Source organism: Myotis myotis, unplaced genomic scaffold (genome assembly GCF_014108235.1).
Source record: "Myotis myotis isolate mMyoMyo1 unplaced genomic scaffold, mMyoMyo1.p scaffold_m19_p_16, whole genome shotgun sequence".
Lineage (NCBI taxonomy): Eukaryota > Metazoa > Chordata > Mammalia > Chiroptera > Vespertilionidae > Myotis > Myotis myotis.
The window spans coordinates 47883930-47910966 of record NW_023416320.1 but is presented as its reverse complement, the minus strand read 5'-3'; the positions used below and the strand labels follow the sequence as shown (position 1 = coordinate 47910966).

Here is a 27037-nt window from a genome sequence, read left to right as displayed (position 1 = left end):
TCCCTGTGTTGATTTTACACCTTAGTAAGTGGTTTGTTATCCAATCAAACCAACAAAAATGTATGGAGTGCCCACTGCAAAAACTGGACTGCGTCGCTAAGGAACATGAAGATGAAGACCGTCGCCCGGCCAGATGCTCTGTTGGTGGGATCGTTGTCCCAAGCACCAAAAGGTTGCAGGTTCTATTCCCGGTCAGGGCACATACCTAAGTTGAGGGTTTGATCCCCAGTCGGGGAGTGTAAAGGAGGCAACCAATTGATGCTTCTCCCTCATATTGATGTTTCTCTCTCTCCCTTCTTCTCTCTCTAAAATCAATAAAAACATATCTTCACATGAGGATTAAAAAAAAGAAAGATGAAGAGTGTGAAGGAATAGACTTGTGTACAAGGAAAGCTAAAATACAAACTATACAAAAATTGTACCAGGTAGATATTGGCACAACCAATATGTTGCGTAGCAAACCATCCCATAGTCAATGACTAAGACAAGTTATACATTCTCGCTCATTCGTAGGCTGCTTGGCTAGGGGTCAAACCATCCAGACTAGCTGTGGCCTGGCTGGCTTCCGAGTTCACTCCATATGACTCGCTCTCATTGGGTCGGCAAGCTAGCCAGAGCACGTCCACCTCAAGGTGATGGCCAAAGGACAAGAGGGACAAGCAGGAGCCCATGATGCTCCTTGAGGCCCAGATCCAGAGCTGGCACACCACCATGGCTCCCTACCCCCTGGCCAAAGCAGGCACCATGGCACACTCAAAAATGATGGGGTGAGGAGAGCCCTCACCTCTAGGCAAAGGAACTGCAGTGCGAACTCATCCAGTGACCGGTGTGCGTGGGGACTGGGAAGCGTGATGTGACTACCATAGTAATATAACCAGGTTCACAGCATTGGGGTGTAATAGAGTAATTCATTCTAACTGGGGAATCATTATCACTTGCTTGAATTTGAGATAACCTTAAACCGTGGGTAGAACTTAGACCAGGGGTGGGCAAACTTTTTGACTCAAGGGCCACAATGGGTTCTTAAACTGGACTCAGAAGAAGGAGCTGCGGCTGTGTTTCCCGACGTTGCCATGTTAACACTGCTGCTGGTGAAGGAGCGGAGGGGAGGGCAAGAGAACCCTCCGCTCTTTCGGCTCCGCGGGCCAGATAGAACAGCCAAACGGGCCAGATCCGGCCCGTGGGCCGTAGTTTGCCCACGGCTGACTTAGACCATGTTGGAGGTTGGGCATTCCAGGGACAGGGAACTCCATAAAGAAAATTCTCAACAGCACTGACTTCAGGAAGGGGTTGAAATCTGGGGTGTCGGAGGCCCCGGAGCAGCAGGTCATTGGAAGGTGGATGCAAAGACCAGGCAGGTACCCTTGGGCAGTTCTTCAACATCTTGGGTTCATTTGATGGGTCTGTTGAATGCTCTGAAGCTTTATTCTAGAACAGTGGTTGGCAAACTTCGGCTCGCGAGCCACGTGCAGCTCTTTGGCCCCTTGAGTGTGGCTCTTCCTAAGCCTTAGGAGTACCCTAATTAAAAACAATGTACCTACCTATATAGTTTAAGTTTAAAAAATTTGGCTCTCAAAAGAAATTTCAATCGTTGTACTGTTGATATTTGGCTCTGTTGACTAATGAGTTTGCCTACCACTGTCCTAGAACAACGGACATAAACATAAATATTTTCATGCAAGTTCAGTCCGTAAATATATGAGGAGACGATTCTAGATTGGAGTCAGCTCGTGAATGGCCTTGGATGTCATGTGGGGGTGGGTGGGAACTGTCATTCAGCAGGTCATGTGACGGCATCGGTGGGTTCTGATTTGGAGAAGGGGAAATGTCATGATCAGTAGAGTTCAGCAAGATCACTTAAGAGGCCTTTTGCAGACTTGATGGAAGATGGTGGCCAGAAGGGGAGGAGAGAGAAACTAGAGTAGAAGACAGACCAGCCAGCCAACTGGTAATAATCCCAATAAGAAGACAGTCATTCAGAAGAAGAACCTAAAAAGAAGGAATGGGTTAGGATCTGCAGAAATAGAATCGAAAGAAGCTGGATGGGACCCAGGCTAAGAGAGGAAGAGGGTGAGGTGGCAGTGTTGTGCACAGTATCTCCCAAGTCTCAGAAGGTCCCACGGAGCAGGTATTGCTAGTTCATTGCTATGGATCTGTTCATTGCTATGGAGAAAACAAAATCTTTACCCCAGTTTTGCAGGCTGCGGAGTCCTTGTTCCCTCCATCCCTGCTGATGTTGAAGCCTCGTGAGTTCAGCTGTCCGGGTTCCCATTGTGAGCTCATGCCTGGCACAAACCTCAGAGCAGGAACCAGTGACCCAAGAAGCCACTCAGTGTGTAAACAAGGCTGCTCTGCGCACGCGTGGGCTTGTGGCGGGGCGGTGGGGTAGTTGAGTGTCTCCTCACCGTGACAAGAAACAGCGGACAAGATTCAGGGAGTGATGGGTGGACTAGATTCTAGTTGTGGTCCGTGAGGTCCGAAAGGTTGGCGGCTGCTGGACTAGAAGACATTTCACACATTTTTCGCCTTAAAATATTCCTGCCAAGGAGGAATATTTCACATTAGCTGGAAGGGATGGCGAGGCTTTAACCCCGCAGTTATTTAAAGAGTACAGAATGCCTTTGCCACTTGCAAATGGAAGTGTGGGAACGTGAGCGGTGCTGTCGCTGGCCTTGCCTAGTCCCCCTGCGGCGGCGAAGCCCAGCCGGCAGAGGAAGCTGACAGTGGCGGCAAGGAGCGGGTCTTGCTGATTGGTCTGTTCCTGACCGCACAAGCTTCGCGGGGAATTCAGTGCGAGGCTCCTCAGTAGACACGACTGATGAAATTGTGGTCCCGGTTTGAACGGAGTCCTGAGATCTTGTTGTCAGAGTTTAGGAACAAACATGCAATCTTAAAGATACAGAATGTGCCGAAAATGTAACTATTTTGCTTAAAATGACTAAATTATGAACAAAAAAAACCCCACCAGTTTAAATGACTCAAAGGGGGTTAATTGGAGTTTTCTGGACAGTTAGACGTCTGTCCAAAAACTCCTCCTGTGGGCCAGTCCTGACACGATACGTCTTCCGTGAGCAGCCAGGATCAGTTGGGGCCACTGAACCGGCGAGTTACCCCAATAATCCAGGCGCTGGGAGGCTGTGGCACGATGTCTGGGGACAAAGGACTCAGGTGAACCCAGTTTCTGTCTGTGGGCTGCTGATTACCTTCTAAGTGGTCTGGTTTCTGACCCTGACCGGGAGAGAAGAGTTCTAGAAGGCAGGCGGGGCCCATGGACACAGATCCTGTTAAGTACTGGAGAGAATCCTGAAGTCCCCTGACTGTAAACATCAAGCCTTTGAAGTCAGACTCCCGTAACCCTGCATGCCACTTGACCTGCTTTAAGGCTCCTGTCCATATGTTCGTAATGAAAGACAAAAGAAATTGAATGACATCAAGAGAACCCCTGAAGGAGTTGGTCCGAGTCTCCAGTCTCTTGTCATGAGGGCATCCGCACCTGCCAACCTCTGGCCCAGACCCAGTCGTCTGCACGCAGGCCGCTCAGTAGCCTCCTGGGAAGCTTCTAAAATACCAGTGTCCCAGGCCCACCCCAGAGAGTCCGAGTTCATCAGTCCGGGGCACAGCAGGGCATCTGAGTTATTTTTAAAAGGTCTTCAAAGGAGTCCAAGGTGCAGGAAGGTGTGGGGAATGTAGGATTAGACCAATCTTTCAAGAAAATCTCTGAAAGATGGGTGTGGAGGCACCCTGCCCTCACCAACCCCCACCTCGGGCCTCCTGCTCCCCCCCTCCCCCACATCTCCCCCCCCCCCCCCCCCCCCCCCCGATCAGGAGTCCGAAGCCACAGGCAGACGGCCTCATCCAAACAGCAAAAGCATGGCCACAGTGAGCGGCTGCCCCGAGTGCGGGGCCCCCTTCTGAACCTCTCATGGGAAAGAGAAGCAGCGGCTCCCTTGGGAGAAGAGAGAAATGCATCTCAGACAGTCTCAGCGAACATCCTGTGCGGGCTTCATACACTCACAGTGATCCTAGAAACACGTCCCGGATTTCTGCCCACGGGAACGGGGAGCCAATTACTGTCTCGCAGCATTATCTCATTCCCTGTCCCATCTGATCGCCGGCAAGAACGGAATGCGGAGTGTCCTTTGATGGCCTGTGTTTTAATGAGTCATTTAATTTGATGAGTCAGAATTTTTATTTTTTTGCAGCCAAGAACATGATTAGCATATGGATTAGCATCCATAATTCTTTTTCATCTTAGAAATCACTATTGTTTCCATGGAATCAGTTGGATTGATGAATATTAAATCTGAGTTCTCCTTGTGTGTATGGAGGCAAAATGGCAGAAAAGGAACATCAGTGGCAATAGAGGGATTGTGTGCTGAGCAAAATGTCTGTGTTGGAACAGCCCAGTCCTGGCCCTGTCCGCCTCCTGCCACCGCCCCTCTACCCAACCTGTAGTGGGACCTATACACCACTCACAGTTGCACTCAATGCAACTCAGATGATTTATCAATCAAACGGGAACCAGTGGTTGCTCGGAGAAACTCCATTTTGGAGCACTTTTTTTAGTTGAAGAAACTGCTGATCTAAATATGTGAGGCCAGGAAGGAAGAGGTCAAAGGCCGGTGGAGGAGCTGGTGAGCTGAGGTCATTAGGGCCCAGTAACCCCTGGGAGCGAGGTTGCCTCCAAGAGCCAGGAGCTTCCAAGCAGCCAGCAATCCCTCCTCAGAGCCGTGGGAGTCCTCGATGGTTCACTGATCAAGAAGGAATTAAAACCCAAAGTTGAACAAATAAAACAAAACAAAACCCAGACGTTTGATACTCAGATGAACTTGAAAAGTCGCAGGGACAAGAGGACCTGCAGAAGAGGCTGGCGTTTGGACTGGTGCCGAGTTTTTCCTCGTGCCGCTCATTCGTTCAGTATTTGTTGGACGTGCCTGGCACTGTGTTGGCTCTGGGGATGAGGACGTTTTTCACCCACACTGATGACTTTCATCTCGGAGGTGATGGAGGTTTGGGGAAAGGTTCCCTCTGGTACGTTTCGTTTCCATGAGCTTCCGTTGGACTTTCTCCTTTTATTATCCTCCTTTGACACTATAAACTTCCCACCCGAGGGCAGTTTTCAGAGGAAGAACACGCACCTGCTTAGGGCTGTGCCCGCTGGTGAGAGTCTGGCCTGTACTCCAAACAACTGTATTATTCATCCAAGGAAAGTGGCAGCAGTGTTGTCCAGCCCTCTGATGGAACAGACTAAAGGAGTCCTTTTTAGGATGGCAATATATTCTTCTAGAACCAAAAGCAAGACTCTGTTGGGTGAGGGTCGTAACCCAGCCATCCCTGTGGGGAAGCCCCCTGACTCATACCAAAGCCCCCCTGTTCTCCTTAATGTCAGCATCAGATACGAGGAGGCTACTTCTCCAAGTCCACCACTCACTGAACTGAATCTTAGGCAACGACATTGAGACATGCCTGGTTTCTTAGATGATAGTAATGACATAATTACTATTAGAAACAATCTATCTATATGTGTAAAACCCTAATATGCAAATAGGCCCAACGGCGGAACAACCGAACAACCAGTCACTATGACGTGCTGACCACGGTGGGGCGGGGGGGGGGGGGGGGCGTGAAACATGGCAGGCATTGGTGGAGCAGGCGAGTGGGGGTACCAGACCAAGGCAGGGCACAGGTCACTGTCGTCAGGGCGAGCCTCTGGTGGTTACTGGAACTTCTTTGCTGCTGTGCGCCACGGTCCCACCTGGTGCTTGCACCTGCTGCCAGCACCTGGCGCCAGCCCTGATCACTTGACACCGTCAGCAGGTGCGAGTGGCGGCTGCCAGGCCCCAATTGTCCCTCAGGGCTTCTCCACCTCCCCCTGCTCCTGCGACGGCCCCACTTGCACCTACTGCAGGCATCAAAGCCACCACTTGCACCCACTGCCGGTGCCAGCCCCACTCGCAGCCAGTGCCCAGTGGCAGTCCTGATTGCTCGCCACTGTCAACAGGTGCGAGCGGCAGCTGCTGGATCCAATCACCCCTGAGGACTTCTCTCCCTGGTCCCATGTCCGCATGACGGTCGCTGTTTGCTACCCTTCGCGTCCACCACCCTGCTGCCCTCACAGCTGTCACTGTCCTCCTTCCCATCGCTGCTCAGAGGTCGTCCCTGGCCCCTGTCTCTAGCAGCCTGGACGTGCCTGGCTGTGGAAGCAGTTCGGGCTGTGGCCGCAATGCACCAGAATCCCTCCCGGGTGTTGTCTGACGAGTTGGACTGGCCGGGGCCCAGGAGCCTGGGAGCCGGCCCCACAGTGAGGCCGGCCCTGCCCTCCCTGCCCAGCTGGTCCCCGGGTGTGCCGCTGGCCTCCGTGGAGGAAACGGCACTCACAGGGCCAGGCTGACTCCCGCCCGCCTCTTTCCCTGGCGCACTGGGCGACAGCCTTAGCTCCGCTGCTTTTACGAAGTATCAGTCGGGCGGGCAGCTCACCAACAGGCCTTTCTCGCTCACAGTCCTGGGGGCTGGAAGTGGAAGATGCAGGGGCCAGCGCGTTGGGTTCTCGGAGAGCCCTCCTCCTCGCTGGCAGGCGGCTGCCCTCTTGTCTGGTGTCTCCTCTTCTTCTCATAAGGGCACCAACCCCATCCCGGGGCCGCCACCCTTGCAGCCTCATCTGAGCCTGATTAGTGCCATCCCCCAGATGCCATCCTAGTGCCATCGCGTTGGCGGGTGGCCTTCACGTGTGGATCTTAGGAGGACACACACGTTCAGTCCAGACACACGTGCTGTGGAGTCTGCCTGCCTGGGTGGGGGTCCAGCCTCCACCACTTTGTTGTGTCTCTCGGTGCCTCCGTCCTCTCAGCCCTGAGAGTAGGACTCAGAACAGTGCTGACCTCTAGACGTGTGATGAGGCTCCACTGAGTTCATGAAAGTCACGGCTAGGGCAGTGGCTGGGGCAGAGCGAGTAAATGCTGCATGAGTGTTACCTGTTAGGAGTTATCTAAGGAGATGGCTGATATCCAGGGTTTGGCCCGAAGGACTGTAACCTGAAGGCGTTATAATAAAGGTAACTCTAGGGCAAATATTGGAGTGGTCTTCAGATGGCTCTGGTGACAGGGCCCTCCCCTCCTCGAACCCCACACCGCTGGGCTGGGGAAGTGGCCATTATATCTGACGCGGGACTCTTCACAGGCACCTGCTCAGGACGCCCCAGCAACTTGTGCTGAGACTCTTAGAACCGCTCCAAGTCCTTCCTACCCCCTGCTGCTTTCCTCATTCATCTGCAGCCGCATAGCTGCCGGGGGCAGGCAGGCTTGCCCACCCCGGGGCTCCCCAGACGTCTTCCCCAGGAAGTCACATACAACGTGGCTCTTGTCTCAGTGACCGCTTTGTGGAGGTCTCGGACTGACACAGCTGCTGTGACTACCCCCTCAATTCCTGAAACGTCAGCCCGCCAACACGTGAAAGCAGGTGCTCATGGCCACCTGTGCAAGTTGAAGCATCCTGGAAACAGCACACTAAGGGAGAAGAGTCATCTTAACGGAGTTAGTGACGTGTCACCCTGAAAAGGCTTTTTTCCCGACGTTTGTAGTTGTGTTTAAGTGGCTCACCTTCTCATCAGATCTCTAGTACATCCGGGTTCTGTAGCCTGTGTGTTTGTTAATTCCTTACCATAAGCTCCTGGGCTCCTTTCAGGATGTAGAAAGGCAAGAGATCATGACTCAAAAGGAAGAGGAAGACAGGTAACCAGTGAGCTGTTGACTAATAGAAGCTATTTACATTAGAAATATTTAGAATTTATTCATAGCACAGAATTGAAAGGTGGATTGAATGGGTCATTCCAGCACAGTTCAATCAGCGAGCCATTATGGTAAGTGCACCTATAAGCCGAGACCACACTCGTGTGACAACCTACTAGTAAATGAACGAAATATTGCCAGCAGAGGTGGAAACTGTTGTTTATGCCCGAGAGCGCGCCCATCGAGTCTAGTGATGCGCTTACATTAGACATGAAAGCCCGTGTCCCGGGCTTCTGAGCCGGTGGCGCTGTTTTCAGAAGGAATGTGAGATAGCAGCGCCATGCTCTGCCTCCCCGGGCTGCAGGCTGTCCCTGCTGCAGCCCGCGCCCGCGTGGCACTGCTGCCGGCATTCACCGCCTCTTGTTACAGGAAACCGGAGGTGCCCTGGCCAGGTGCCACACAGCTGGTCCCTGACCTGCCGTGCCCAGCAGTAATCTTTGCATTGTGTTCCTGACTGTCGCTTCCTCCTGCTTGTCCCTCGGGGAGGTCATGTCCCTTGCACTGAGCAGACACACTCACTGTGCAGTTGTCAGCCCCTGGGTGTTGAGCACACAGGTTTGATGTCATAGCACTTAGGTGGTATGGCAGGGCACAGGTTTAATCATGATGGAATTACCATTTCCCATGGACAAGATCCTGGTCGGCGGTTTGCGTTCATCTGTTGTCCAACCATGGCGGTATGAACTGACGGAAACATGCTGGTAACATGGTGAAATGTATTGAAAGAACCCAGGCAACTGAGCAGTAATGCTGTGTGTGAGAATCAGCCAGGGGCACATGGACGCCTCCACCCCCGCCCGGGAGCTGGCACCCCCAGGCCTCACGTGGCCTCGGACAGGCTTCTTCCCAGAGCAGTACTTGGCACGTAGTAAATGTTGAATTGAAGCTTGTCTGAACGATAGTGTAGGAGATTCCCTTCAATAAAAGCCGGTTCACCTCTAGCTGGTGAAACTGAAGATAAATGTTTCATAAGAGTACATGTCATACAAACCGTATGAAACTGCCACTTCTGCAGGTAAAAAATAGTGAGTATCAGCAATTTCATGTGGTTCAACCAATAAAACAGGTATTGATGTAGAGGTTAAAATTTGGGTAAATTAGCTGAATTAAAATCTAATCATTCACAACATTTTAAGCACATTATAAGAATTCTATTTAGCCGAAACCGGTTTGGCTCAGTGGATAGAGCATCGGCCTTCGGACTGAAAGGTCCCAGGTTCGATTCCGGTCAAGGGCATGTACCTGGGTTGCGGGCACATCCCCAGTAGGAGGTGTGCAGGAGGCAGCTGATCGATGTTTCTCTCTCATCGATGTTTCTAACTCTCTATCTCTCTCCCTTCCTCTCTGTAAAAAATCAATAAAATATATTTAAAAAAAAAAAAAGAATTCTATTTAAAGAAAATCTATTTAATTTAAGTTCTATTTAAAGAATCCTTTTAAAAGCAAAACACTTTTTAAATAGGAGTAATAAGCCTATAATTTAATCCGTCATGCCAACTTGAACATGTATGTGCTATGTTCCTGTGAATGTGGAATCACCCGTGTGTATAAAAGCCATCCTTTTCTTATCATGAATGTAACACAGGAAATGTAACACAGGAAAAATGTGTGCACAGGTTGCATTTAGTTCACACATGCAGTTCAATTAGAGAAGAGGACGAGTACGTCTCTAATTTAAATCAAGGTTATAGAGATGATGGTGCCAGCAGCATGGTGTGTGGTTTGAAGACCCCCCTGGGGCCACTAGAATTAAGCAGGCCTGGCTGGCGGCCCAGCGCCCTTGGCAAGCATTTGTAAATGGGGTGGTAATATCAGGCCACGGTGGCATTTAAACAGCGTGCGTAAAGCCCCCAGCACTGGGAATGCTAAGTAAATATTAGTTGTTATGAGAAAGAAGATGCAGTGTTGTTGTTTTTTTTTTTTTTGGGGGGGGGGGGGATTACATTTCCTAAAGCCAAATCTGAAACTTAAGCAGATTTAAAAGGGATTAATTCTGTCTACAACACATACCCGTGTGTCCCCTCTTCAGAGCACAAGCCAGGTAAGGCAGGGGCTGCATCTGCCTTGCTCAGTGCCCCCAGCGGCTGAAATCAGCAGACAGGTCCCAGATAGCTCAGCATGAACTAAATCAAAATTTACAACTAGAATAACATGCCCCCCCCCCTCCCTACCCCCGCCAGCCTAGAGCGAGAGTGAATTAGCACACAACGCAGCCAACACCTCCACCTCTGTTCTGGCTCTCGGAGCAGGGACTGGTGCCCTGCCAACTGCTCCCTCTCCCTGTTACCTGTGCCCCTCTCACTCCTGGGCAGCCTGGCAGAGCAGTGGGAGTCCTCTCTTTGCAGAAACAATGACATACCATGGCTACAACTGCGAGCCCACCTTTCGGTCTGCTGCCAACATAAGAATGTTATTATTTCAGGAAAAGGAGGTCATGGGAATAAGTAATACAAGCTTTTCTGCCTTGTTTTTAAATCTAGGCAAAAGTCCCCTTATTTTTCTTTAATTGGCAAACCAGAAAACGCTGGACTCATCTTTTCCCAACGCCCTCATGAAATCACTGTTATCACCATAACATGTGGCTGGAGGTTCTTTCCATTATGGAAACCTAAGTGGCTTCGAGGCCTCCGGGCACGAGGTAATTCACCCTACCAGCCAGCCTGCAGTGACCCGAGTTGGACGCACATAAATGTCAGAGTGAGAGATGCAATTTTGATTACGGTTTTCTTCCCGGGGACAACTGTGGCCCTTATCAGCTGCCCTGTTAACCGGCAGGCTGCCCGCCGCTCCGGGCACCTCCACCTGCCCGCCCCCCCCCCCGCCCCCCGCCCTGCCCCGCACACACGCCGGCCCTGCCCGACCGCGCCCCCAGGAGTCCAGCGGAAACAGCCGAGCTCTTCCCGACTGTGTGACCATTGTTTGGCCACTGCTAAGGCGCAGGATCTCCTTCGTGGGCTGGAGACGTCAGCCAGGACGTGGCCGACCCGGGCAGGCTGGACACATGGGCAGGACACAGGGCCTGGGGCACGGTCCTCTCCAACCCCCTCCATGTCCTTCTCCACAGAAACACGCACATCTTCCCTGTGGTCTTAAAAGAAGCCACACCTCGAATGAATGGGGAGCATTAGCAGTGACCGCCTTTGCTGCAAGATTCCTTCAGACAGGAAGCAAGGTGCCCCTTCTGCTTGGCCACTGGAGCAGTCACCCGGTCAGTGTGCCGACTCTTAGCGAGAGCCGTCCCCAGATTCCGAGACTTTGCAGGGAAGAGAGTTCACGGCCAGGCCTTTTGCTTGTTTTGGGGTCACTGTGCGTCCTCAAAGTGATGGAACTTGGTCTAGACCGCCGATTCCAGTAGTTGCTAAGGAACGGGATCAGTGCTGATGAAGGAGTCTGCTCTCCCTGTCATTCCATCTGTTCCTGCAGCACTTTCCCTGCAGGTAGCTGTCTCTCCCGGCTCTCGGGGGGTGGAGGGGGGGCGGTGAGCACTTCTCTCTTGGCTGGTGAGTTAACGGGGACAGTGTGTGTACACGTGCTCCCAGCAGGTGGCAGTCAGGCATGATGTGGCTCAAAAGAAGAAAAAGCTTCTTGTGACAGAAACAACAGCCTTGCCAGCACCGGCCACAGCCGAGGGGGCCGGACCTGCAGCGCCACCGGGCCTGTGTCGTGCCGAGGCTGTGCCTGCCGATACCGCTGCTCCTGAGTACCTCCCTGTCACAGATGACATCATCCTCCACCCGCTGCCACGGTCACCAGGCAATCAGTTTGGCAGATAAAAGATCAGCTGTCAAACCCACGAAACTCATTTTCCACCCGGCAGCCAGAGTGAGCTTTCTGAAAGGCAGATCTGAAAGCATCACCCTAACCTGACCTGACCTCTCTGAAGCCGGTCCACTCGAAACACCTCCGCGCTCCTGGGCCTGTCCCTGTCCCGGTGCCCGGCACACCGAGCTGAGCATCCTGCGCCTTCTCAGGGCAGTCTGGCCACGCCGGCGCTGCCCGCCCCAGCCCCTCCCTGCCTCACCCAGCAAGGCCAGCGCCCACCTCCAGGCTCCCCTAGCTGGGGACCTACGTAGGTCCTCACCAAGGCCATGCCACCTCCTGGCTTTGTCACATGCATAGGTTTCCGGTTGTGTGTGTTGGGGGGGGGGAGAGGGGGGAATAGGGTGGCCAGGCCCGCGGGGTTTCTCTGAGGCTCTCTCTGCAATGTCCAGCAGTGCCCTGGCTCAGAACTGGTCCTCAAGAGTGAGGGCTGAAAGCAGGAACTCGGGGCATAACCCAGACCCGCTCTGGGCTCTGGCTGTGTGGACCGTGCCCCAGAGCCACCACGTCACGCGCTGGATTCTGGCCCAGGCACCGCGAGCCCAGGGAGGGCTCAGCAGCTGCCACTTCCTGTGCCGATTGTCACCTCTCGCTGGGTAACGCCTGTGAAATTGGAACAGTTTGGTTCTTTGTGAAAAACAACACCACTGGCAGCGCTCCCCCCCCCCCCCAAAATGGAAAGCAGCGCCTGCTAGTGCAGGTGCCCAGTCGGAAGAGCGAGGAGAGTCACCGACGAGGCCCCTCTGCGTGTGGGACGCATGTAATGGGCGGGTCCTGAATGTGAAGGTAAGAGCTCACGCCCGAAGAACCCTGGCTGTGGGTGAGGCTCTGCTGGTGCTCACATATGTTTTCTCATTGAATCGTCTCAGCAGATCTATCTCTTCCTTTCACAAATGAAGAAACAGACTCAGAGAGGTTGAGTAATTTCCCCAGAGCCACACAGCCAGTCCTGGCAGAGAGCGGATTTGAAGCCGCATGATGTAACTCACTGCGGAGCCTGCACTCTTCTCCCAGCCACCCATCCTTGGCCGCATGGAGGGAGGTCTGTGCTCGAAGACTGAACACTGCCTGTGCAGAGAGGAGCAGTGGTCTTAGGCTAGCACAGGGGTCCTCAACCTACGGCCCGCGGGCCACATGCAAATACAAATATTGTATTTGTTCCCATTTTGGGTTTTTTACTTCAAAATAAGATATGTGCAGTGTGCATAGGAATTTGTTCATAGTTTTTTTAAAAACTATAGTCCGGCCCTCCAACGGTCTGAGGGACAGTGAACTGGCCCCCGTTTAAAAAGTTTGAGGACCCCTGGTAGCACTTTGCGTTTGAATTGAGAGTTAACTAAAACTAGCTACAGAGCATGCCTGTAGACGTTTTGGCCTGTTTCTAAAATCCAGGTTGAGCTGCCTCTCTCCTCTCTGCTCATGAGAACACGAAAATCCGCCCGGCCTGGCACGTGAGGCCCGAGGCCCAGCCAGGCTCCGTGCCCTCTTCTCTTCCACCACATCCTCCAACCAGGATGCCCACGCGGTTTGCCAGCCAAGGACTCGCCTGCTTCCTCGCCTGAAATGTGACTCGCATCTGGAAATCCTGCTCATCCATCAAAGCCCGCTCAGCTGAGCGACAAAGCGCGTACCGAATGACAAGGCGTGGGACTGTTTTTAAGAACTAATTCTAAAGTTCCGTAATACTCAGCCAGGCCTGGGAGGAAAGGTTATTTGGACGAGCTCTCAGCCTGTTGTGAACGTGGGGTTGGGCGGCCTCAGCAGTGGATTCCAATCCGTTTCCCACCGGGAGGAAACTCTCAGTATCACCTGGATGAGTGGTCTTTTCCTCCAGCAGCCCTTTGTCTACCAGACGGCAAAGCTTTCTCCACATGTAACAAGCCCCACGTGGCGCATCATCTCTTTGCATTTAATTACAAGGATTTGCATTTGCAGAACCAATTAATCAGTAATTAGATAGCACTGTACCAAAGAAATAAACAAGGGTGAAAAAAAAAACCACACACTCAGCACAGGGCCGCGTCTCCGTGCTCCAGGCAGCGTGATACACACTCCCCGAGACTCGCACGCTCGCTGAGGGGTGAGCAGCAGGCCGTGGAGGTGTCCTCGTGATCTCCCGGGCCCACGGGAAACGTAAAGGTGGCCGAACACAAAACTCTGGTGATGCTAATGTTTGTTTTGCTCTTTGCTCTTCATCGGGAATCTGCTTTCTGATCATTATGTTGAAAGGTCGTGGCAGGCTTTGGTGATGCAAAAAAATGCATATTTTATAGAGACACTTTCGCTATTGATCTTCATATTAAAAAGAACACATAGATCAGCTTTTAAGTTAATTATCAACTAGACCTCTAAAACAAACCTTAGATGTGAAAAATCTAAAAGATACAAAGCAGATTACAGGAGGGAAAATAGAGGCCCCTGAAACCAAGGACTGGAAACAAGTGTGGCCGCGGAGTGTGTCCCTGTAGGAACCGGGGACCCTCTCTCCGTGCCGTCCTGCCATTTCCCAGCGCCCAGCTCCCGGGCCTCTGATCCTGGCTCTCAAACCTTTTGTTAAAAACAGGAGACGGAGTTGGAAAGAGCAGCCGGCAGCTCCTGTAATTCCGTCTGGGACAGATGACAGTGGCCTGCTCCGGTCCCCACCACGGTGTGGAGCCATGGTGACGGCTGGGCTCTGGCGGCAGCCGGCGGACAGTGTGTCCAGCAAGCCTTTCTCCTGGGAGGCCCTCGTGACACCCACTCGCCTCCATGGGGGGTGGGATGTGAACATCAATGGCCTGAAGGTGGTTTAAGTCCTCTTCGCGCTGCTTCAGTTTCTGCGGGAAACTGGCCTCGCCTTTGCCCCCAAGCCCGCCATCCTGTGAACTGTGGGTGCCGTAGCCTTTTCAGGGTGTGCCGTGGGACGGAGCAGCTCTCCCCGGTTCAAGGTTGCCCTGAAGACCTCTGCAGAGCACATCGCACTGTGTGCTCGCACACGCGCCTTCTAGAAGCATCTCTCATTGCCAGTCTCTGAAAAAAAGGAATTGGCCTTTGAATAGAACAGTTTTCCAAGAAAGAGAGCAAGGTGCTTTGAGAAGAACTACAGACGGAGACTGCCAGCTCCCGTCTGGGACTGGACGAGTGGCTTTGCTTTGTACTTCAGCATCCTGGCGCACGCTGGGGAGCCAAAGCGTAAACTTTATAAGTTTGTCGCGGAACTAATTGAGCAGCCCCACCCCCAGGATTGGGAGCGATTTGACTTTCTCTCTCTGCAGCTTCACTGCTTTTAACGTCAGATGGCGCGGCTGGGACGAAAGCCGCGTTTGTCAGTGTGACCGCTCATGTGCCCAAACGGTGTGAACCCTCTTCTCCACTGCCCCCGGGGGGTGCTCGTGCCGGGAGGTGGCACAGTTTATCTGACGTCGGTGTACTGCATGCATTTTCGATATTAAATTCTTTATGGAAATCAGCCCAAGTAAGCTGACTGCTGTCCACAATGGCCATTGTCCTATGAGCCTTTTTTTGGGGGGGTTAACTGGCCAAAATTTACGAGCCAGAGTGACCTGTCCGTCTCAGTGAGCGTCTGTCTCGGTGAGCGTCCGTCTCGGTGAGTGATGGCAGTGTCTTCCCTCCGCCACTAGGAATCGCTGCTCGGTCCTGTCCCCGCTGCAGAGTGCTCCTGGGGCTCGCGCCTCCTGCCTCTCCCGTCTGTCTGTGATGGTAGGTGGCAGGGCCCCAGTCCGTGCCGAGCGAGCACCGCTAACAGTGGCCCTCCCTGTTTTCCAGGAAATCCTCGGAGGAACTGGACATGGACAAGGTGACAGCAGCAATGGTACTCACCAGCCTGTCCACAAGCCCTTTGGTTCGAAGCCCTCCTGTGCGGCCGAATGGTGAGCTCGGTGAGGGGAGGAGGGCGATGGGCATAAGGGCACTGTGGCACAGCCCCCTTTTGAGGGGTCTCATCCCTATCAAATGGAATGAACGATGAAGCCTCGCCGTGAGCAGGACCAGGGGCAGCGTGGGAGACGTGGAGACCCAGGGCCAGCTTCCTCACCTTCCCAGAGACGCCAGTCACCCCTCCCCCCGCTCCCGCACATCCCGTTCCAGGGCACTTACCCGCAGCGACTGTCCCTTTCCCAGGAAATGGAGCTCTTTCCCGGCATTATTTCTGTTCCACAGGAGAGGTAGTTGGGTCAAATAACTCTGAAGACTGTTGCAAAGGCATTATCCCAGACTCTGCAATCAAATGCAATGATTTAGTCCGTTTATTCACTCAGTATGCACTTACAAGGTGCTGTGCTAGATGGTGTGAGTGCATCACTGCAAACAACACCCGTATTCCCGTGCAGCTCGGTCTCTTGGGGAAAGGCTCTGTCACAGCCTCGTCAATGGCAGCACTTCCTGAGCCCTTGCTCCCTGCCAGGTGAGAGGCTTGCTCTGCCACGTCATTCTCACAACTCTGTGGCTGTCATTGTCGCTATTTTACAGATGAGTGGACTGAGGCACGTGGGATTAATTGACTTGTAAATGGCAAAGCTGAAATTCCCTCCTGTATCCTCCACCTCCGGGTCCATCATCTTAGTCATGGCTGCTGTGGGCCCACTAACTCACTGTGAGAAATCAGGAGAGCAGCAGGCAGTGACGGAGGCCTGGCCAGGAGCACGGACGTGAGTCCGAGGCTGCAGGAGAGCTGCGACGTGGCTTCAGCATGGACAGTCACAGCTGGGCTTGCAGACAAAAACAAAAAGAAACAGCAACAGCAACAACAACCCTATGGCTGTCCCGAACCCTGGTGGTCCCAGAGGGGACGGATAGGACCTTAACCAAGAAATGTGAGGAAGGAGGAGTCAACAGGACGTGGTGATGGACAAAAGGGTGGAGGAGGGGAGTGCCGGGGTGCCCTCCAGGCAGTCAGGGTGTCAGCAGGAGGCCTGCCCCGAGATGGTCCACACATAAGTTGGAGGAGCACGTCTGTCAGTGAGTGTTTGGGCAAGAGCTGGGCTCACTGGAGACGACGGCAGGCCAGGGGGAAGCGAGTGTCCTGGGCAGCACTGCGGCTCATTCAAGGGCAGCGGCTGGGGAGGTCTGGGCTGCCGCGCAGAAGCCATGAGGGGAGGGGAGATCGCTCAGAGTCATGTGGAGGCGGGGAGCCAAGACTGGGAGGGGATTGTGGGGTGGGGTGAGGCCCGCCCTCACTTCAGGGACCCAGAGGGAAGAGCCTGAGGGGGACCAGCGGTCAGGAGAGGGGAGAATGTGGGTTCCTAGAAGCCGAGGGAAAAGCGATGTTCAAGGACAGACGTCTGATGCTTCAGAAGCTCGAGCATGAAACAGGCTGGATTCTGCATCCAGACAAAGGCTCTGATTCCTGGCAAGAGCGCACAGTGGACCACCCGGGGGCGGGAGTGGGCTGAAATGAACATGGGACCCCGGAGGGGAAGTTACTGCAAGGGGACCCCTTCTCTCAAAAGCCAGCCTGGCCAGTTAGGAGGCTGAGGTATGGTCCACACAGAAGTCGGAGGGAAGCGCCAGGTGTGAAAATAAAGCTGTCGAACATCCAGTGAGTCCTCACCAAAACCTACTCCCCTCCAGTTGTCGGTGCGAAGAATGATGGAGGTGCCGGGAAGTCAAATCCATACCGTCCACAGGAGGCCCCCTGCCCTCACCACCACCGCATGCGGTGACGCCACAACAGAGCGGGGAGGTGCTGGGAGGGCGCCTGGCGTTGCTGCTAAGGACAGCCCTCTCTGCCGGGCCTCTAACTGCCTCCTGGCTCCCGCTGCTCAGTGTGGCGAGGCCCCTGAGGAAGACTGCAGAGAAGGCAAAACTGAAGACACCCCCAAACCAATCCCAGGGCAAAGGAGTTGCATAAAAGATGGAAGCGTTCATAGAGAAAAAAATTCCTCAAGGTTACAGACAAGTATTTGCCCTAAGCTGGGCCACCAAATGCAAATAAATTGTAGATTCTCATTATTTTACAGAAAAGGAAAAAAGGAGCTGCAGAATGTCAGAGACTCCTCAGAGAAGAAAGAGTATATTTTAACGCAATCAGTATTTTTCCATGGCATTCTCTTTTAATTGAGAACATTTTTAATGCTCCTTTGTCTTGAAAGGTTAGAATCAAAATAAACCTTTTGCTCCTGCAACACAAACCTTTGTTGGCATAGTTATGTGGAAAGGAATTCCCTGTTCATTATGATTTCAAAAAATAACTCCCCAATTTATAATCCCAAATTGTCTGCTAGCTCCTTGGGTCTGCAACAGGCAGCAAATTCTTAACAAGGGAAAGCAGTTAATGATAATGAAGGTGTCGGTTAATTTAAAAAATAGACATATGTCTGGAATTATTGTATATCATTGGATTTTTTAAAACTGTTGTGATTCTTTTTGTTCCTAGAAAGGATCATTTTGTCAGGAAGTAGGTCTGCAAAGAGGGTGAGCTTCCTGCAGGGCCTGTCTGCGTTTCACCAAATACGTGTGTCAGGGAAGGAGACGCGGCCATCTCTGTGTCTCGAATTGGTTCTGACTTTTTCTGAAAAATTCATTTCTACATCACATTGCCCTTCTCATTGAATAGCGTCTCTTAAAGGAAATGTCATTCCCAAGTCAGCAACTGAGCTGTGGGCATTGACATGAGGCAATGCGACACACTGCTTTTCAAAATCAATTCAGGCCCCAATCACCTCCCCCGCTCTGCGCAGTCACTTACCCTGATCACCCGCTGGCACCACACACGGACTGTACGAGTGCGCGCGGTGCTGTGTCATACGCCTCCTGAGCCGCTGAGGCGTGTGTCCCCCGGCCATGCCCCCGGAGGCCTCCGAAGGACCTGCGGACGCAGCTGTCGCGTCCGAAAGGCTCTCGGGCCGGTGAGCACTGTCCGGTGGCCTGTAGGGAGGGAGATGCTAACTTGGTTTTGTTGGTGCCAGAGAGGCTTGATCCTGCAGAAATGACCATTTGATGGGGTAGAGCCTCGCTTTAGTGAGATGGGTAACTTTCTTCCACGATTTCAGCTTAAAACTTCATTCCTCTAACTGAACGTTTGGCTTGACACAGTTGAGGAATATGCTGGAAATCTGTGATTGGGTGAAGGTAGTCAAGACATTTTTCCACGAATGCTGGCCCATTGTGTGTCTTCACTTCGTTACTAATTACACCAATGTTTACAGCATAATGAGACATTTTGGGATCCCCCCCCCCATCCTGAACTTAAAATATAGTTTTAATGTATTCAAAATGCACATAAACATGGAGGAGAAATTATCCAACAAGAAGGTCAAGTCTATAAGGAGCCTCCCACGGCGTTCTAACCAGACAAAGATCTCTCACATTAGCAAATGTTTCCTGTTTCCCTGCAAGTGCAAAGGAAGAATTCAGCAGCCGTCTTATCAGTAAATATTGCCCATAAATTTTCCTCTGATCTCAGATTGTTGGAAAGAGAGGAGGATTCCTACCACACAGGGCCATGCCCTGAAGGAGAAAGAAGCCAACTGGCAGACCAGGGTCTGGGCTCTGGTCCACTATTGGCTCCGTGGCGAGTCGCGGCTTCCTGTGCCTCAGGTGCTTGTCTGTAAAGCCCGCGTGGCCGTGCTTGCTCTGAGAGACAGGTGTTGTGAGGACGCACGGGCCTGTGTGAATGAGTTTTGTGAGATGGGAAACAACAAATGCACGGCACTGTTATTTCCTATAATGTTATTTCTCTTAGACTCTTACATCTGGGACTGACGTTTTCCACAAACCTATTCCAAAGGTCTCAGACCTATATGAGAAACACGGGTTGGGGGAGGGGGACAATATTGCAAATGATTTCCCTCTTAGAAACACCAGTAAACTCCGAGCTCCCCAAACTTAGTGAACAAGGGCATCTTTTTCTTTCTTGTTTTCTACCCCCTCCACTGTCATCCCAAAACCACCCACATCAGAGAGCTGTTAGGAAAGCCTGTCATGTGTTAAAATAGCTCAGTGTTTATAAAGGGTAATGCACCTCTCTTCCCAAGGCATGCATAGTGCATCCCCAGCTGTTGCACATTTCTGGGGGGCGGGGGGCTGCAGGTGCTTAGTAGGGTCCAGCCCTCCCCCCCCCCCCCCCGCGTCGGTGACCCTGGCCCCTGCACCCTGCCGCACTGACGCTGGTTGTCTGGCTCGCAGAGGGCATGAGCGGATCCTGGAAGGAGGGCGGTGCCCCGTCCAGCAGCTGCAGCAGCGGCTACTGGAGCTGGAGCGCCCCCAGCGACCAGTCCAACCCGTCCACACCGTCACCGCCGCTGTCCGCCGACTGCGCCAAGCCCTTCCGCAGCCCCGCGCCCGACGACGGCATCGACGAGGCCGAGGCCGGCAACCTGCTCTTGGACGAGCCCATCCCCAGGAAGAGAAAGGTCAGCCTCTCCTCCCGCGCCTTCTTTGAGGGCCCAGGACACACCCAGGGCCTGATCAGGGCAGAGCCGCCCAGTGTGGCTCCCACCCTCTGCCGCCTGGCGCCACGTGGACAGAGGTGCCCAGCGTTGACCAGGGTTTGAAAGCTACAAAAGTGCATGTCAGACGTGGGTTGGTGCCTCACTCATTCTCTTCCTGGGACTACATTTTTTTCACCTGTAAAATAAAAACAAACTCCCTTTTCTATGTTCTGCTTTAAAAACATATTGGAAGAATTTTTGTGTCTTATTTTCATAAAACCGGCTGTAAAACATGCAGGAAAGCTGCCCAGCCAGGCCAGGTTGGCGGAGCTCCTCCCACGCACTGAAGCGTTGCTGGTTCCGTTCCCAGTCAGGGCACATGCCTGGGGTCGGGGTTTGATCCCCGATAGAGGAGCATTCGGAAGCCAACCGATAGCTGTTTCTCTCTCACATCAATGTTTCTCTCTCTAAGCATGTCCTCGGGTGAGGATAAAAAAAAAGAAGAAGAAGAAAGCTGACACATAAATGCATGTATGTACTTACAGACCAAAAACTGGTTTACTAAACTAAACCTGAAAAAGAGCTCTAATAAATTGATTTAATGCATTGATTACACATTTATTTAATCTTCACAGCTGTCCCCGTCTGGTAAGTACCTGATTTTTTTTTTTTTTTTTATTCTCACCAGAGAATATTTCTTCCATTGATTTCTAGAGAGAGTGGGATGGAAGGAGAAAAAAAGAAACATTGATATGAGAAAGACACATCAGTTGGTTGCCTCCCGCATGTGCCCCTGCCACGGCTGCAGAACCTGCAACCCAGGTACGTGCCCGTGACTGGGAATTGAACCCAAGACCCTTCGGTGCGAGGGCCAACACATTAACCACTGAGCAACCAGCCAGGGCCGGTAGGTATCATTCTCCCAACTTGATATGAGGCAATTGAGGATCAGGGAGATTAGACGTTGAGCTTGCCCTGTCCTGAGGATAGAAGGGCCAGGCCCGCCACTCAAACCCAGGTCTGCCTGAACCTAAAGCTCATATTCTTTCCATCCTCTTTGTGTGTATTTACACTATCATGACCACTCACAATTTTCCAAAAGGATTTCACTTTGTAGGATGAAGCGATCTGCTGCTACATCTCAAATACCTTTTCACGTTATTTTTTTAAAATAGATTTTATTGATTTTTTACAGAGAGGAAGGGAGAGGGATAGTTAGAAACATCGATGAGAGAGAAACATCGATCACCCGCTTCCTGCACACCCTACTGGTACTTGCCCTTGACTGGAACTGAACCTGAGACTCTTCAGTCCGCAGGCCGACGCTCTATCCACTGAGCCACACGAGTCAGGGCTCACGTTATTTTTTGATGGCCATGTCCGTGTGAGGCTGCTACTTTATATATTTGTCCTGTAAGTGGTTCTCAGTAGCTTCATTGGGAATCACTATTCACAAACAAAAACTCAAAGCAAAACCCTGAGGACTGCCATGCAACCTCTTCCCCCCAATTTATTTCCAAGAGGAAAATACGCAGCCGGCATCGACCCATCGATGCCATCAACCCCAGCATCGATCCCTCCGTCTCCGCTCCGTCCCCTGCCTGTGCCGCTGTGGAGGCTGCGGGCTCCCTACCCAGAGAGCCGGGGAGAAAGGAGCGCCTGCCTTCCGGAGGCGGGGCGTGAAGATGCTGCTCCCACCAGCCACCAGGCAGCGTCCGTGTTCGCCTGACCGGTCAGCGAGCCACCAGGCGGCGATGGGGACTGAAGGGCCATCCTGGTGCATCAGGCTTTCTCTGGGGTCATCTGAGTGCGTGGCCCCGGCTGTCTTCAGAGGTGGCCGGCGTGGGGACCAGGACTCCACGCAGGGACCCGTGCTCAGTGCCCTGCCGACAGCAGCTTCAGCTTAATGGGCTGAGGATAAACAGCACTCCGTTCTTGAGCTGAGAGAATGCGGTGCGTCGTACGCGATCAGGGCATCGTTTCTCGGCGCTTCTGTCTCGCTTGTTCGCTCGTGTCTGTGCTGTGCATAGGGAGCTGCTGTGGCTGGTGGGCAAAACGCTTGGGGAGAGAACACGATCCGTGGGACAGGGAGGGGCCCTGATCAGAAGTCGCAGGAGCCCCGTGCTCAGCTCAACTTTGCTACCCTGCAAACTTCAGAAAATCATTTCCCTTCTCTGACCATCGGCGTCTTCATCTGCAACACAAACTAACAGCAGTTACCAGCCCTCGGCCGGGACATCATGAAGAGTCAGAGTGACCGAGCATTTCAGGTCTCTGTGCCCCTGAAGCCCCGCCCCCGTGGCAGACACACGGTAATAACACGTCAGGGCCCCTCACAAAGGGGCGGCGCACGCCTGGATCTGACGATGACGCTGAGCCGGGCCTTCCTCCCGCCTCCCTCGCAGGTGTCTTGGCCGGGGCCACTCTCCCTGTGCACTTGGGAGATCGAGTCAGAGGGGAGAGCGCCAAGTTAACTGCCGGCTGCGCAGGAGCCATCAGTGAAGGAGCCACGCCTGCCTTTCACACCCGGAAAGCGTGACTCGCTCTGAAGTGGGAAAGTCGGCGAGGCCCGCGCAGGAGCGAGCACCCGTCCGCTGACTGCGCTCCTCACGCCCGCTGAGCGCAGCGCGTGGCAGGAAACCCGCTGCCCCAGGAACGGGCCCATCGGGCAGGACCAGGCGGCTGCCAGAAAGCAGCTCCGTCCCTCCCGGTGGGTGTCACGTGATGACCGCCCTCCAGCCAGAGCCGGGAGGACAGAGGAGGGAGGTCACCGAGCCTGTGCCGCACAGTGAGGGGCCTCCCACCCGAGGCGCCGAGGACGGTGCCGTGAGCTCACCTGTGCTCCTTCCTCCGAGGCCCTGGTCCTCCTGTCTGAGCCTCCATCCCCAGCACACATGTTCACACACACACACGCACACACACGCACACACACACACGCACACACACGCACGCACACACACACGCACACACACACACACGCACACACACACACGCGCACACACACGCACACGCACGCACACACACGCACACACGCACGCACACGCGCGCACACACGCACACACACACGCACACACACACACACGCACACACGCACACATGCACCCTCATCGCCGTGTGCACACACCTCAGGGTCCTCTAACCCCGGCAGCTCCGGGCGGACTGGCCCGGAGATGAGTGTGGACCGTCAGGATGCAGCTGGGCCCACCCGCTGGGACTGAGGGGACCTTGGCCTTTGTCAGTCCTGTGTGTCAGCCTGGGTCTGTCGGGAAAGCGGACGCCACTCCCAGCATCCCGTGTGGGCCACAGTTCACAGCAGGCGGAGGCCTCAGGGGAGAGAGCGAGGCAGCCCGGCCGCCTGGCCCCCAGGACCGTGTCAGGGCCGGCCGGAGCGTCTGCAGCGATGGAGACCCGCCCGTCCCGGCCGCAGCCCCGAGCTGATGGGTCTGCAGGGCCTGCTGGTCCCTGCCCAGCCGGCTGCCCCGGGCATGGCCGTGTCAGACCAGGCACGCCTGTGGGCACAGGGGCGGTCCCAGCCCCGGGGGCCTTCAGCCTCGCGAACATTGGTGCAGCTGCCAGGAGAAGCCAGGTTCGAGCGCAGGTGGTCACGGTCCGATCGGAGGCTGCGCTTGTGCCTGAGCTGGGCTTGGCTTGGCTGCCCTGGCGGAGCTGGGGCCCGTGGGGAGGGCTGGGCCATGTTAAATGTTGTCTCCGGTCTCCTCCTGCAGGGCTCGCTTTCCTGCCACATAAGAGTGGCTCTCTGGCCCTGGCCAGGTTGGCTCAGTGGATAAAGTATCAGCCTGCGGACTGAAGGGTCCTGAGTTCAATTCCGGTCAAAGGCACATGCCCGGGTTGCGGGCTCAATCCCCAGTGGGGGGTGTGCAGGAGGCAGCTGATCGATGATTCTCTTATCATTGATGTTTCTATCTCTCCCTCCCTCTCTGAAATCAATTAAAATATGTATATGTATATTTTTAAGAAGAGTGGCTCTGTGTGCACGGGAGGATTGTTTCGCGGGCGTAGTCAGGACGTTGGCAAGCACCCACCAGCATGCAAGGGGCCACCTCCGCCTATGAACAGAGACCGCTGCTTCCATTAAAGTTGAGCTCATCCGCTAAAAATGTGCTCTTATTCTCCAAATCAGTCCTGCCAGCATTATAGGGGGACCTCCACCTATAAAGAAATACCTTTTTCACATTAAAAACAGGGTGATGTTTATATTTGGAAACTAATGTCTGAATATGCTGCCCCTCCCCCGCGCTTCACCACGCAGGAATGCATGTGTGTTTGCATCACATACCACCCCCAGAAAGATCACATCGTTCACATTCTTTCATAACCTGCTTTCCCCGCATCCTCCAGGTCCAGGCAGGAAGCGGGTGATGTACCCAGCAGGTAGTTAAAGAGCTGGACGGCAATGGCCAGGTTGGTGAGAGTGTTGTCCCCACACACCAAGGTGGTGGATTCAATTGCTGAGCTGGGGCACATACAAGAATCAACCAGTTAATGTGTGGACCAGTGGAACAGGAACTCTCTCTCTCTAAAATCAATAAATTTGTTTAAAAATTTAGAAAGAATTTGAAGAGGCTCTTTGCAAAGGTGTAGGGCTGGCGTGGGGTGGTACCCCAGGATCCCAAGAGCTAACTATAGGGCAAGGCCCTCACCACCCCTAAGTCTGAAGGGACAAGTAAAAAGAGGAGTTTCCAGAACCCATAAAGTTACCAAAACTCTGGAAACACCCACAGAAGTGGTGGTTTTTGGAGGAGGAAGGTAGCCCGCCCAGCTTGGCCAGGCAGGAAGGGACTGGGGAGTCCAGAGCCTCTTGTCTCCCAGGGCCAGACCCAGCCTGAGACCACGGGCAGGGCCACTGACACATGAGGTCAACCTCGGGCGCAGCAGGTGGGGGTAGATTTGCACAGCACAGCTTCCTCGTGTGAAACAGAGGCAGAGAGCCTCCGCGCGTGCGTCCATCTGTCCACTCGTGAGGTCGTGATGAGCTTCGGGTAAAGAGGAAGGAAGAAGCGTGTTGGGCCGGCAACATTGGTAGGTTCGTTTTCACTTCACTCTCCATCCTCTCCCCTCTCCAGAACTCCATGAAGGTGATGTTCAAGTGCCTCTGGAAGAACTGCGGGAAGGTGCTGAGCACCGCGGCCGGGATCCAGAAGCACATCCGGGGCGTCCACCTCGGGTGAGGCACCTCCCTCCCGCTGGGCGTGGGTTCCGTGCTGCCGGCGGCCGCCCTCGGGCCCCAGACAGCTCCTGTGCCTCACAAGTGCTCAGGTGGAGTCAGGAAGGGCCTGGGCCCCCGGAGGGAGGGGGGTCGGGGAGAAGGGAGGCAGTAACAGAGGCCTTGACCGCACATCATACTGCACTGAGGGGTGTCAGGGACTGCTCTGCGCCCCGGTTTCCTCTGAAGATGAGGTTAACAATACAGTCAGCCCTGCAGGGGTCACATGTGAAGGTCAAAAGTAAAACGTGGGGCGAGCCATTTGTAAAAGTACAGCAGCAGGGCAGGGTAGGACCCCCCTGAAGATGTCTGTAAATGTAGATGTGCTTTTTGACCCCCTGATGGAGAGTATTCGTGACTTAGAGCCTGAAAAGGGTTAAGGCACCACTGCCCATCAGAGCTGCTGCTGCGATGCCCGGGACCTCTGGCGCCCTGCCTCTGTCGCTTTCCTTGTGTTTTATGAGAACCTTTCTCAGGAAAGAAGCCAAAGCTTGGAGCCCATTGGTGAGGCCCTCCCGGGGCAGCGGTGGTTCCCAGTCTTGGCCTGTGGGCTCGGGGTCCCACTTGTCCAGGGACCTGGGACTGGAAGGCGCCCTTGAGAAGCTGCACATCCTGACTGGGGTGCAGACGGCAAACCCAGACACATGCTGAGCCCCAGATGCTTGGGCACAGAGGAGTCCTCCCCCCAGGATGAGAAATGGACACTGCAGTCTCTCTGCCCCACAAGGAGTCAATGTAGGACGTGCAGCATCCATCGCAGTGAAATGGAAAGGAAATAAACAGTTTCTGGCGTGATTTCACTGACCTGCGTGGGTGAGGAAGAGACCTCCTCCCCATCCATGGGGCTGATGTCTGCGGACGCAGCCCGTCCCTCCCAGAGCACAGCGTGCAGGTCACCCAGTGGGTGTGGCCCAGGGTTGCCCTGCACCCTCTGGGCAGCCGCCCCGGTCCTGCTCCTGAGGACTCCAGGGGGGAAGCGGGCGTGTCTCCCTGACCTCATGTCAGGACGACCTCGACGGAAATAGCTCCGCTTCTTTAAAGGTCCAGCGAGAACCTCCGGAAGCCACGCTCAGGATGTAGGGGGGCTGTTGTCAAGCCCACCTGCCCAGGGACTCGAACCCTGTCCAGCACCGCGCAGAGCCGTGCCCGCCCGCCCGACAGAGCCTGCAGAGTCGGTGGCGCCAGCCGTGCCCTTTGAGCTCCGGATGCTGTCACGGTGGCAAAGTCATTGCTCCCTGGGCTCCCTTTGTGCTCTGCTCTACAGAGGCCCTGGGCCTGGGGTTCGCAGCTTTGCCAGCACCCCTAGGACCGTGGGGTTCACAGGAGCTCTTGCTCTCTGGGCCTGGGGAGAGGACCGCCTTCGCCTTAGACCATGAGCTCAATGTCGTGACGATAGGACAGGGGGAGATTTCATGTTGGTTGTGGACACCAAAGCCCTAGAGAATGTTGTAAGGAGGCAGTAGAGGTTAAAACTTACAGAAACGTGCGAAGTAATTTAATAACGTGAATTAAATAAAGAACACCGCCAGGGGGCACACTGAGTGAAGTCCTTAGCCTGACCTTCAGCACACATCCCAGACTGGGTTCTCGTCACTCCCCTCCCCTCCCACTGTCGGGGCTCATCTGGGTCATCCATGTTGAGCGATCCCTTTCATCTCCCATCTCCAGGCCGGGGCAGGGGTGGGGGTTTAACCAAAGACTTCATATATACACTCGCGTACCCAGAGACACAGACAATAGTGTGTTGAAGGCCTGGGGGGGGGGGGGGGTGTCAATGGGGGAAGTAAGGGGGACACCTGTAACACTTTCAACAATAAGATAAATTAAAAAATAAATAAAAT

The 27037-nt window shown here is 53.8% G+C and overlaps 1 protein-coding gene across 3 annotated transcripts in view; it reads left to right on the top strand.

The window, feature by feature from the left end:
- ZNF704 (zinc finger protein 704) overlaps positions 1-27037 on the top strand; it is a 131317-nt gene that overhangs the window by 83266 nt on the left and 21014 nt on the right. For all 3 annotated transcript variants that reach the window (XR_004972564.1, XM_036338774.1, XM_036338775.1), the window contains exons 3-5: positions 15369-15472; positions 19728-19954; positions 25057-25157. Coding sequence is in view for 2 of the 3 variants with exons in the window: in XM_036338774.1 (XP_036194667.1) it covers positions 15369-15472; positions 19728-19954; positions 25057-25157 (432 nt within the window). In the remaining variant the exon portion in view is untranslated. The remainder of the gene's footprint in view (positions 1-15368; positions 15473-19727; positions 19955-25056; positions 25158-27037) is intronic.